At 41.2% G+C, this 12,841-nt stretch overlaps 2 protein-coding genes across 2 annotated transcripts; both read left to right on the forward strand.

Annotated features, from left to right (window-relative positions):
• The first annotated feature begins 3,553 nt into the window (after positions 1-3,553).
• Positions 3,554-4,192, forward strand: LOC118477692 (uncharacterized mitochondrial protein AtMg00860-like). Its single transcript, XM_035969783.1, has one exon. The coding sequence runs from the start codon at positions 3,554-3,556 to the stop codon at positions 4,190-4,192; it is 639 nt and encodes a 212-aa protein (XP_035825676.1).
• A 940-nt stretch (positions 4,193-5,132) lies between these two features.
• Positions 5,133-5,756, forward strand: LOC106011778. The gene has a single exon (XM_013082589.1). It carries the CDS (start codon positions 5,133-5,135, stop codon positions 5,754-5,756), a length of 624 nt encoding a protein of 207 aa, XP_012938043.1.
• The last annotated feature ends 7,085 nt before the right edge of the window (positions 5,757-12,841 follow it).

Consider the following 12,841-nt stretch of genomic DNA (forward strand, 5'->3'; position numbering starts at 1 on the left):
CAATTCCAAAAGATGGGGACACTAACCATGTTCTTATACACAGTAAAAAATTGTAATTGCAAATGGGCTGATTCATCAGGGTCATGTTCATATCTGTGCCTGAACTGCAACAGGGAACTGCCGCTTTTTCTTTCCTAATCCTTACTACCGTCATTTTCCCTCTACTTCTTTTGTATGTTTGTCATACTCTTGTGACCCGCTATGTCCGGGGTGCCTCGATAGTCGAAGCAGACGTTGTGCTGTTGAAGCTAGAGAGGTGAGCAGTGTAACGACTTCTCTGTTGACATCCACCCCTTAGCGCCCATATGACCTTATTTAGTTGAGAGCGGCATAAAACCTCTACTAAAACTAAACTATACATAATACATACAGCCAACACTATATTATGTATGTACTGTGCACATGCATAACCAATTTGCAAAGTCGAATGTTCAACAGTATTTAAATACGCTGTATTAACACATCTTATTCAAGACCGTCACTTCTCAGGGTTTATAATAAATCGTTCCTTCTTGTTGAACAGTGTTTGTTTTGTGGGGGGGTTTTATATCACCAAGTATGAGAGATAAATACTCTGGTGTGTCGGGGAATTTTAGCAATAATACATGTACATGCATATCATGAGTTGTAAAGCTTTTGACGATATCTGGAAAACCATTCCTAAATGTCTTATTTAGGCCTACACACATACATCTTCTGGAAGTTTAATCTCAAAGCAAGGAATGCCGACATGATCTACGGGACTACATGTGTTTACTCACGTAGAGGAGCGAAAGTATTCAATGATTTGTTTAGATTTTTTGTTAAGCAAGAACATTGGTTCAATTTATAGGTATGGGACATTTTCATTAGAATACAGTCATTATGCCTTTATATTATTTTCGTATACAACACCAGCACAGTGAGAAAGCAATCCATGCATTTTTTTAAAAAGACGTCGCATGTAAAGTCCATACTGAACCACTAACCGTTCTTTTAAAGCCTTTTCCTAACTACAGTGGAGTCCACTTATAACGAGTCCTGAAACAACGAGAAGTCTGCTACATAAAGCCACTATTCTAAAACCCCGTTTTTTCCCTTCTTTATCTTTGTAAATAAAATACTGCTATTGCGCAATCAGACAGTCTCTCAAGTCGGTTATAGCGGAATAATGCTGCTGATGTAAACAGCACACAGACCAATTAATAATATAAAACTGTGATGTCAAGGGACATGACTCTTATCTTTACTGTGGAGACAAGATAATTAAGGGAGTGGCACGCCCTTGGATAACGTCAAGGGTCCGGTGCGAAATAGGCAGACATCGTCTGAGAGACTCACTGAGATATTCAGTCGGACTCAGGACCACGACGAGGCAACACTTATCTTGGACGGGGGCCCCCTGACAGACCCGACTCATCGGACCGCCAGGTAACTTTACATGGTGTCAGAAGTGACTACTGAACAGCCAACTACTTCAAGAAAACACCCAAATTCAATGAAGTGCTAGAGTTTATCTATCAAGAACAGTGCTCTGTGAGAGTAGCGGTTTAGACTAGTTAGGTTTAGGCAGTTAACTGTTTGAAAACGGGAAGGATTTTGAATCTAGACTCTGGATCTGGATTCTGGAGCTAGAAACTAGAGATCTGGATAGAAGTAGATTATCTAGATGTGGTAATAGGCCTGGATTAAATAGAATCTAGATGTTTTGAACTATGAACAGTGTTGAGTTGGAACTGTGACTTGTTTGTTTGTTTGGGTCTGGAGATTCTAGATTTCTAGACTTAGAGTCTTTTATTTGAGTAGACCTATTCTGGATTTCTAGTTCCACAACAAGTGAACAGAAATGGCACAACATAACAGGGAAAACCAGCAGAAGCAATACACAGCCAACGTACCCCTTCCATTAAAATTAAACGTAACAGATGGCACAAACCTAGCACAAGGGTGGAAAAAGTTTAAGAGAAACTTAGAAAATTATGCGATCGCCACCAGATTAAACAAGGAAGAAGAAGATTTCCAATGTGCAGTGTTTCTAGCGACGATTGGGGAAGATGCTGTAGACATTTTCGAAGCAGATAAGAAAAATCTCCAAAGCGTCATACAAGCTTTTGACGACTTTTGCATAGGAAAGACACATGAAGCCTACGAGTCTTACAAGTTTCACACGAGGAAACAAAAACAAGACGAAACAATAGAGGCCTACAATGTACAACTTCGTCAGCTAGCCAAGTCCTGCAACTTCGGAGACACACAGTTGCAAGACCGCTTAACATGAGATCAGGTGGAGATAGGAGTGAGAGAAGAAAGCTTAAGAGAAAAGTTTTTGGAAGACAAAAATCTCACCCTAACAAAGTTTCTAGATATAGGACGAGCATATGAGTCATCTAGGACACAGTCGCATACAATAAGCCAAAGTACCGGAAACTAAGTTTCAGAAGTAAACAGGTTGCAGAAAGGAAAGTTTTACAGGCAAGGTCAAAGTCAAGGTCAAGGTCAGGGCCCCAAGCAAGAATTCCAAAGAATAGAAAACATAGGAAAATAATGTCACATATATGGAAGAGGTCCACACGATAAACAAGAATGTCCTGCCAAACATCCGGAATGCTACACATGCAAACAGAGAGGACACTTCTCCACAGCTTGTAGAAACAAAGACAAGAAGTCGGTAAGACAAGTTGAAGAAATTTTCCTGGGAACACTACAGCTGGAAAACTAATATGGTGTCAGGGCCGTGCAAAGCAACGATGACTTGTGGAACGCAGAAATAACTACAATAGGAAAGCCAGCTAAGTATAGAGTGGATACTGGTGCAGACGTCACGGTGATACCGGACAGATATTTCAAGAAAAACTCACCTCTAATAAAGAAAACAGAGAAGAAATTATTTGGAGCAGGACACCAGGAATTACAGGTAAAAGGAGTAGTCAGGGCTACATTGGATACCAGGAATACATCTTCAGAACAGGATGTGTATGTCGTCACAAACCTGAATGAGCCTTTGTTAGGTAGACCAGCTATAGAAGCTTTGAAACTCTTGGAGAGAGTGAACGCGGTGAAGAAACAAGGTATACCTTCGGAATATCCAGAGTTATTTTCGGGGTTAGGAAAGATAAATAAGCCCTACAAGATCACACTGGATCAAGAAGCAAAACCGTTTTCTGTTGCGGTTCCTCGTCGACTATCCCTGCCACTGAAAGAAAAGGTGAAAGAAGAGCTTGAGAAGATGGTGGAGCAAGAAGTTATTGAGCCAGTCTCTGAGCCAACAGACTAGTGTGCCCCCATTGTTGCCATTCCCAAGCCAAACGGAAAAATCAGGTTATGTGTAGACTTCACCAAGTTGAGTGAAAGTGTGCATAGAGAAAATTTTCCCCTACCTACAACAGATCAGCTGTTTGCGCAACTCTCGGGATGTGAATATTTCAGTAAGCTAGACTGCAATAGTGGATTTTTTCAAATACCACTAGAGAAAGAGTCACAAAAGTTAACAGCTTTTATAACTCCTTACGGGAGGTACTGCGTCAAGAGATTGCCTTTCGGAATCAGCTCAGTACCGGAGGTCTTTCAAAGGGAAATGACCCAAATCTTGTCGGGCATTCCTGGAGTGGTGGACGACATTGACGATGTCTTGATCGGAGGAAAGGATAAGGAAGAACACGACAGCAGACTTCATATGGTACTTCAAAGAATGAAGCAAGCTGGAGTCACCCTAAACAAAAAGTGTGTTTTTTGCGTCAAATCCATCAAATTCCTCGGACACATTATATCCAAAGAAGGCATACAAATAGACCCAGAAAAGGTAGAAGCCATCACAAAGTTCCCGAGACCAGAAAAGATTACCGATGTCCGAAGTTTCCTAGGCATGTTGAATCACATAGGAAAGTTTGCACCCGGTCTGGCAGAAAGGACAAAGCCGTTGAGAGATTTACTAAGAAAAGAAACAATATGGACCTGGGATGATCCGCAGGAACAAGCATTCCAGTCATTAAAGAAACAGATGAGTACAGCACCTTTACTCATTCATAACAGTCCTCAAAAGTCAACATCCTATGGCATGGGTGGTGTACTGATGCAAAAAGAAGGCACAGATTGGAAACTAGTCTATTATGTGTCAAGGTCCCCTACAGATACAAAGCGAAGATATGCACAAGTTGAAAAGGAAGCCTTAGCAGTTACTTGGTGCTGCGAGAGATTTGCAGACTTTTTGGTGTGATTGCCAAAATTCCTGATTGAAACAGATCACAAATTACTTCTTCAACTGATGAAAACAAAGCATCTGGATGAATTGACCCCTCGCATTCAGAGATTTAGGATGAGAATGATGAGGTTTTCCTACAATATCGTCCATGTACCAGGAAAGAATTTGGTAACAGCCGATGCATTGTCAAGAGCTCCGGTGGGAGTGCCAAGTAAAGAAGATCATCACATGGAAGAAGAGTGTGAGCTACACGTCAGATCTGTCCTGGAAGGATTCCCAGCAAGTGACAAGAAATTGCAAGAAATTAGAGAGCAGCAAGATGCAGACGAAATCTGTAAGAAATTAAAAGAATACTGTCAGTCCTCATGGCCAGCGACAACCAAAGTCGATCCAGTTATGAAGCTATATTGTGGACGTCGAGAGACGAGCTGACTGTGGAACAAGGTTTGCTACTATACCAGTGCCGAATTGTTATTCCCACAATATTAAGACAGGATGTTTTGAAACGTCTTCACGAAGGACACCAGGGGATAGTCAAGTGCAGAGCGCTGGCTCGAAGCAGTGTATGGTGGCCTGGACTGTCACAGCAAATCGAAACGTTGGTTACAAACTGTCCAGACTGTGAAAAAGAAAGAAAGGTCAGCCCAGAACCATTGAAGCCGACAGTCACTCCAGACTACCCTTGGCAAAGGGTGGGTATGGATCTTTTTGTGTGGAAAGGTCACACATATCTACTAATAGTAGACTATTACTCGAGGTGGATTGAGATAGCTCATCTAAGAGAGCCTACTGCTTCAAATGTCGTAGAACATTGCAAGTCAATTTTTGCTAGATATGTAGTTCCTGAAATCGTCGTCTCAGACAATGGATTCCAGTTCGGTGCACACGAGTTTCAAATGTTCTCACAGTACTATGAGAAGCACCCCTCTACATCCTCAGAGTCAAAACTATCAAAATGTTACAGAGTAAGTCTGATGATCCTTACGTGGCTCTCATGAACTACCGCTCCACTCCTTTACAGCAAGGACAGAGCCCAGCAGAACTTCTAATGGGTAGGAAAATCAGGACAAGAGTGCCCATTTTCCCAGAAAAATTGGTCCCAAAGGGAGGAGAAAGGCAGGTGGTCAGGAAGATTGACGCAACTTTTAGGCAGAGGCATAAACAGGATTACGATCGAAGACATTGCGCCAAGCTCATGTCAGACTTGTCAAAAGGACAGCCAGTTTGGGTTAAAACCCCAAGGGATGCCAAGGCTACGGTTGTAGAAAGATCGAGAGACAGATCATACCTCTTGAAAACGGACAACGGCTTGAAGGTTCGTAATCGTCACCAGACCCGGCTGAAGACGGAAGGCGACGACAGTAACCATCTCGTGATCCCTAGAGAGTCTTCTATGTTGCCTCACCATCAGCCAGAATTACCAGCAGAGTCACTAGAGTCAGACACAACCCTTCATGATACTTCCACTACGTCTGACTACATAACGAAGTCGGGACGCCATGTCAGGCCTCCGCAGAGACTCAGACTTGTAGGCGAAGTTTCTGCTGTGTACAGTGTATATAAGTTTTCAGAGTTATAGTTTCAGTTTCTGGTTGATGCGTCTATCAATTTGATTTGTTCTTGAAATTGCTTGTGAGGGGGATGTGATGTCAAGGGACATGACTCTTATCTTTACTGTGGGGACAAGATAATTAAGGGAGTGGCACGCCCTTGGATGACGTCAAGGGTCCGGCGCGAAATAGGCAGACATCGTCTGAGAGACTCACTGAGATATTCAGTCGGACTCAGGACCACGACGAGGCAACACTTATCTTGGACGGGGGCCCCCTGACAGACCCGACTCATCGGACCGCCAGGTAACTTTACATAAAACCTCGCCAGTTGAGAGAGTTGTTAGTGATCCAGCGAAACAAAGAACGGGAGAGCCCACGCGAACCAACAATGAAGGCCGGAGCGAAAAAGTGGGGAGGGTGTGGCATGCGCAGACAAGCAGAACGCATCGCGTGATAGGCCAGCCCAGTCTAGATTATCTAGGCATACCGTGCCTCTCACTTCTCTGGTGCGGGATGGAGAGGTCACAATGCTGTGATAGATGGAGTGAATGTGTGACGTGCGCAAGCAGACGCAACGCACCACAGGGTGTGGTGGGGTGGAAAACAACACAACGGGCAAGTTAGCCTAGAGCCAGAGCCCCTTCTTTCTGATCGCCAAAGCCGATTTGTCAACATTTCTAGCGCTAGAGAAAGAAGCCTGATTCGAATTTTGATCAAGTAAGACCAAGAGATCAGGTTGAACAAAATCATCACCAGGGGAAATACAAAAAAGGAATAAACAGAACACCAAACTCATAGATTAGGCTTACTTTACATTTTCACTTGAATTTATTGCTGGATCCCTAATAACGAGAATCCTGCTATAATGGACATTTCGCACCGGTCCCCCCCCCCCCTTCTCCTTATAACAGGATTCCACTGTATATACCTTTTAATTTTAATTTTATTCTTTTTTTCTTAGAATCAATAACTAGATCGTGATGAGACTGCACAAAAATTGACATTTTAATTAACGCCATTATGCGTCATATAATTTGTCTTCAGTTTGGGTTTGATTAATAAACGTTGATTTAATCTCAGTCCAATAAACATGTGAAACCGTTTTTATATTTACAAAAATCATTATGGACGTTTATTCAAACAAGCCGTAGTAGAAAGTGGTGCAAAACTTATCCTGATCATTACATGTGTACAGTAATAGGGTATCCCGAAAGACACTTACCTTTGGCAAAGTGTCACTGCTACTGCCGCCTTTGATGGTACTGGTATTATCATCATTTGTACGCTGTCGAACAACATTTGGTGACGAAATCGTCTTCAAATAATATGCGGCTTTGGGCATACGAAAGTAGGCGTACCGTAATTGAACAATTTAGACTCCTCTTCTTGAAGTTCTTCATATAAGGTGTACAACTCTCCTCTTAGTAATCTGTGAGAAACAATGGGATTAACCAAAATCTTCTTTGTCGTTTTCTTTTTTCAATAAAAAGATTCTTCTCATCACCATGACCAAAGGCTCCCTGACTCTCCGATCGTCCGCGTTGAACTGAGCAGTAGCGTTAAATTAAATATCGCCCCTTGTGGCTGCCACACAAAAGTAAGCGACACTTTCTCAACTTTCTGCGCAGAATTTACTGTGCGACAATTGTAGCTCGTTTGTCCAGGCCCTAGATCAAATTTTCTCTTTGAACGTATGTTTATAAGAAAAGGGCTATTTGAATGTTGACAAATGTTTATTTTGAATTTACTAGAAACTGAATAAGAATTGTTATCAGCAATCAATCTCTTGTCCACAGTATTGCCGACAAAAAGTTTACGAACCGCCCCTGATGCCAGCTCAAATATAATCAGGAGAGCTCATTATGTCTATAATAACACTTAGGAAAAAAATTCGTCATTGTTAGTTCAAACGCACCACAGCAATGTTAAATTCAGCTATACGAAGGTATGATGTTTGCCTAACCATCATCTCTGAGTATGGGGAAGCCACCCTATTTCGTTACAAATAACGAAAGCTGTGTAGGCATGCTAACTGTACTATAGCCTTGTCAACTTTTGTCTGACCGCGTTAAAAAAAGTTCTAGCTCCCAGGGGCGAAGGCTGACTTGTTTGACAGGGTAATCAAAGTGAGATATCACACTCACACAAGTCACAAGAATCTTACTGGCACTGGAGGCGGCAACTCTGAGTTGTGAATGAAAACAAATCCTGAATTCATGTTGTATGCTTGTTCAACCGCTAAAATAATAGTGAAAGTATTTCATTAAATATTTATTCTAACTAACCTTAAATTTAACTTTAGATTTGAACACACGAACACCAAGGAAAGAAGCAGAGATGTCGGTACTAGGCCTACAATGGCATGTTATACCAGACAGCCGAAACATGCCAATTATTAATTTTTTATTTCACATTTGGCTGTTTTTGTCTAGCTTTTCGCGGCCAAGACCCGGTGTCATAATCGAGGTCACGATCTGATTATAGGGCGTTAAAAAGTCGAGGAAATAAAAAGCACTTGCAGCAGTCAAGATATTATTAGGAGTTAGTTCCCCTCACATCTGTGAGGTAGACTCGACCAGTGTAATAGTTAGCTTACATAATCAGCGCGTGTGGCTGCTTATAACTGTGGCTCGAAAGGGGTGAACAGGGTATAAGCGGCAATGAAACAGTTTTGACTGCTATGCTCGTGTTCCCTTCAACTCTATTGGTAGACTCTTCCAGCCTCACTTTAACTTTAAGCTTACTTAATCAAAGCTTGTGACTGCTTATGGAGTGGCCCGAAAGGGTCGAACAGGCTATTTCTGAGGCAATTAAACGGTTTTGAAGGTTAGGCATAGTCTATTGTTCATTGGTGATTATGAACGTCTCTTTACATTAAATTTATGAAGTTTACGTCTATGGGTGAATTTGACTGCGACAATGTTTCAAAATTAGGAAGGGAAGCAGTGATTATTTGATTATATAGACGCTTCGCCTCTGCTAGCTCTCATTTATTGCTTAACCTATGTCCAAAGGCATGGCACTTCTGCAGGCCACCGACCAATTAAAAAAAATTTTTCCCTAAAAAGTCTTGATCCTGTAATAAAAAAGTTTTTCTCTTTGGACACGCTCTTTGGATGCATACGCAGGATCACTCAAAAAATATTAATGACACGATAAATTGTACACAAACTGGGCGACCTAGCGATCATACGATAAATCGTTTGGTCTAACCACAAACTTGGACAAAATTTGGACGATTGGACGATGGCTTGGTAGAAACTCGGTCGAGAAATCAAGCGCTGCTTGATAATGATATTTTTTGTGCGATCGCGTTTAGATTTGGGGGAGACGCGCTATGGCGTAGAAGAATCACTGTGAAATTTGCCGCTGCACAGGATTAAACTTGGGGCACAAAATCTAAAAAATGATAACATGTATCTTAAAACTGATTTCATATTCGGAATCAGCGTCTTAAAATAAACAGAGTAGCTCTCGTGATCTAGAGGTACAGTGTTCGCCCTTCAACCATTCATTAGGTCATAGGCTCGAAACCTTCACATATAGATCTATATATGTAGTGCAGGCAAATCGCTGTCGTCGCAAAGAGATACGGTGGTTTTATGACGAGAAATCTCCTCGATCGAAAGAAAACTTGGACGATAGATTGGAACGTGTTCAACACAGTTCGATAATACGGACAGTTCTCGCATACGACGAATCTGAAAAATACAATTTATCGTTGCGTGTAACCGGGCCTTAAGGGGGGGGGGGGGGGGGGGGTACACCTGGAGGCTATCTCGCTTATTACTGGACCGAATTTTACCACATTTCACACATATAACAAGCATAGTAAGGAGTCTTGAAATCCGCAATCAAATTTGAGAAAAAGGTTTCGTTTCCATGTGTACGCCGCCATATTGGATTTTATTGACATGTCTTACGTAATGAATACCGCACTTATCGCTCATGGAAATTCATTGTTTTTTTGCATGCGTCTTCACAAACATTAGATCTAAAAATGTATCTGTTGTTTTTTTGCTAATCGAATAAGAAAATTTTTAATGAATTTTTTCCTGAGGTAGCATTCAAGTTTGCGAAAAATCCGTGAAAATCCACACTCCAGACACCACCAACAAAAATTTATTCCATATATCAAACATTCAACAAATAAATCTTTAGTATCACCTCTTCTCTTCATTCGCGATTTAGATAAGCATGCGCAGAAATCCCCACGGGCCAGAACTCGGAACATGCGCAGAAATCCCCAAGGGCCAGAAGCCGCAGGCTAATCGATCAAATTCGTTCGAGCAGCAAAACGCTAGCCACCCTAGATCGAGCGACTAGCCAGCTAGTATATCAAATTAAACTTTAATTCAAGCACAATGCATTGGGGCATGATAAAAATAAATTCTACAATACTTTGTGTACAAATTGGGTAACATTTTCACAGTATATGGGGAAAATTGGGCAAAAACGAAAAATGCAATATAATACAGGTATGGTGTTGGTAGTAAAAACACGATAAAACAAATCATAAAATCATCTCACAAGGTAGTTTTATATATCAAATTTAAGCTCTTTTCAAGTTTTATACATTGAACTAAACTGTACATTACAGTGAAACCTCGTTTTACCGCCTTCCGTTGTGCCGCCATCCCCGCCTACTGCCAGGTTTTGTCAATATACCAAAAGGAATGCCTATATAAACATAGTACTTGCGCCTTCACACCACCATCCGCCATCCACCAAATGTGTGAGTTGTACTGTCCTTATTTAACTAACGTAAATTTACCCAGTTGTACCGCCAGCGAATTGCCTTCTAGAGGTACGCCCTACACCGCCGAATTTCTGTTGACTTGCGCTGATTATGTAATGCGATTTGTTTAAGGCCTTGGCCAATTTTTAAAAATTATTATTTAAAAGTGGAATGAAGTTTAAAAGTCGCCTGGAGAAACTTTAAAGGAGCTGCACAAACTACCTGACATCGCCAGGTATCAGACCAATGACCTAAAGGCTGGCGGGCGCTAGTAAGGCTTCAATATTGTGAGGATTCACGTTCAAATCTACGAGTGATAGGTCTTAGCTGGTCTAAGGACTGACGAGTTTCAGGTTTTAAAAAACACCTTAGTCTACAGGGTCCTCGACACATTCAGCCTAGCTTCTGATCCTAACTTCTTTCAGTTACATACTTAAAGTTTAGCTAGAGCTGTGTGTAATCAGTTGATACTTGTTTTTTGTTCCTGCACAGACAGATCTAGATGAGGCAAGACTGGCCACAGTTTGTCATTAGTATCTAGCAGTCTATCAATTGTCAAGAAGGCAATCGGTGATATCCCGTTATACCGCCAATCCTGTTGTATCGTCAAATTTATGCTTGTCCCAAGGTAGGCGGTATAACGAGGTTTTACTGTATTTTAGAAACTAAATGGTGCGTAAAGTTGACCACAATTAATGATCTAGCTACGAGGTCTGTCTCAGAATAAAGTTTCCCTGCTCCATAAAATCAAAAGTACGCAACCAACAGCCACTAAATTTTGTGACATCATGTCTAAGAAATCTCCACGCCAAATTGCAAGCACATTGGTGAATGGGTCATAGAGATGTGACGTGTCAAGTGTGGAGTTCTTGTGCACTTTGTCCAAGATTATTCGAGGAAAATGGCTGATCAAAACATTGGTGCAACCTCCTCATGCTACGATGTCCGAGTTATGATCAAATTTTCAACTCTTCTCGGTAAGTCTGCAGTTGAAACCCATGGTGATCTATACAAAGTTATAGGGAATAATGCGCCATCAATTCAAACAGTAAGGAAATGGATCAGGAAGGTTGAAGGTGGGAGGTCGGACATGAAAGATGAAGCGCACACAGAAAACTCGGGGAGAGAAAGGTAATGTTTGTTTCGACATGAGTGGCATCACACGGAGCTGGCTAGTCATACCTGGCGTAGATCTAACTGTCAATGGTGACTACTACAGGTTCGTCTTCAAAGACAAGTTCAGACATGTGATCCGGAAAAAAAGACCCGCTTTGCTTGAAGAAGGCATCATCCTGCATCATGACAACACGCCTGTTCACAAGTCCAGAGTTGTGAACGAGCTTCTTGAGGGCTACTCGTGAGAATCATTGGAACACCCACCAGACCTCGCCCCATGCAACTTCCACCTCTTCCCTAAGGTGAAAGAAACGCTGCAAGGTCGGCGATTTGAGAACGAGGGCTAGATTCAAGAGGCAATGAGTAAAGCACTCGGGACTTTGAACAAACGATCACTGACCACTGTCTTTGACCGTCGGGTACATGAAACGGAGAAATGTCTTGAACTTGATGGTTCCTACATTGAATGGGTATTTGAATATTATGCTTTCTGAAGATACCAAAATACAAGATTATTTATTATTATATGTGAGAACAGAATGACAGGAAAACTTTATTCTGAGACAGACCTCGTACCAACGACTTTTTAATCAATTTTTTAATACTATTATCGATTTTCTTAAAAGCACCCTTCTATACTTCTAATCGTTTTGAACGTTGCTGAATCACCATGCTAAAGTGGGCGTGCCTCGGAGCTTAAAATGACCATTGGAAAAAGAAATTAACATAAAAAATCTATTGCAATAATACTGTGCTACACAAATCAACAAACATTTTCAGAGTTTATGATAAAAATTTGAGCAAGGTGAAAAAATGCAACGATGTGTCAGTAGAAAAATCGTCACAGCAAAGCATAGAACCACCACCCCAAGCGGGTGTTTATATACAGTATTAAATCAAAGCTCTTTCCAGCTCTATACTCTGAATGTTGAGATAATTTAGAAACTTATATGTTGCATTTAGGAAAAAAATTGTTCTAGACAAAATGTAACCGAAAATTGTGATTCAAGACAACAACTTGCTAAAAAATCATATGCAACAAAGCTACATACTTATATTACATACCATATTAAACTTTTCTTTTCCAAACACAATCTGTTCAGAAATAACAGGGACGGTGGACCAGAGAAAAAGTCCTGTTATATCAGATCCCTGTTAAATCAGAAATGCAAAAAGCATTTGTGGACTAATCCAGCTGCATGTATTTTGTTTGTTGTTGTTTTTTTCAAAAAGAGGCACAAGTGGGAACAAGTTAGC

This window comes from Aplysia californica, unplaced genomic scaffold (genome assembly GCF_000002075.1).
Source record: "Aplysia californica isolate F4 #8 unplaced genomic scaffold, AplCal3.0 scaffold00183, whole genome shotgun sequence".
Lineage (NCBI taxonomy): Eukaryota > Metazoa > Mollusca > Gastropoda > Aplysiida > Aplysiidae > Aplysia > Aplysia californica.

Excerpts from the sequence above, each read along its gene's own strand:
- LOC118477692 (XM_035969783.1), top strand. The coding sequence starts at position 3,554 with ATGACCCAAATCTTGTCGGGCATTCCTGGAGTGGTGGACGACATTGAC.
- LOC106011778 (XM_013082589.1), top strand. The coding sequence starts at position 5,133 with ATGTTACAGAGTAAGTCTGATGATCCTTACGTGGCTCTCATGAACTAC.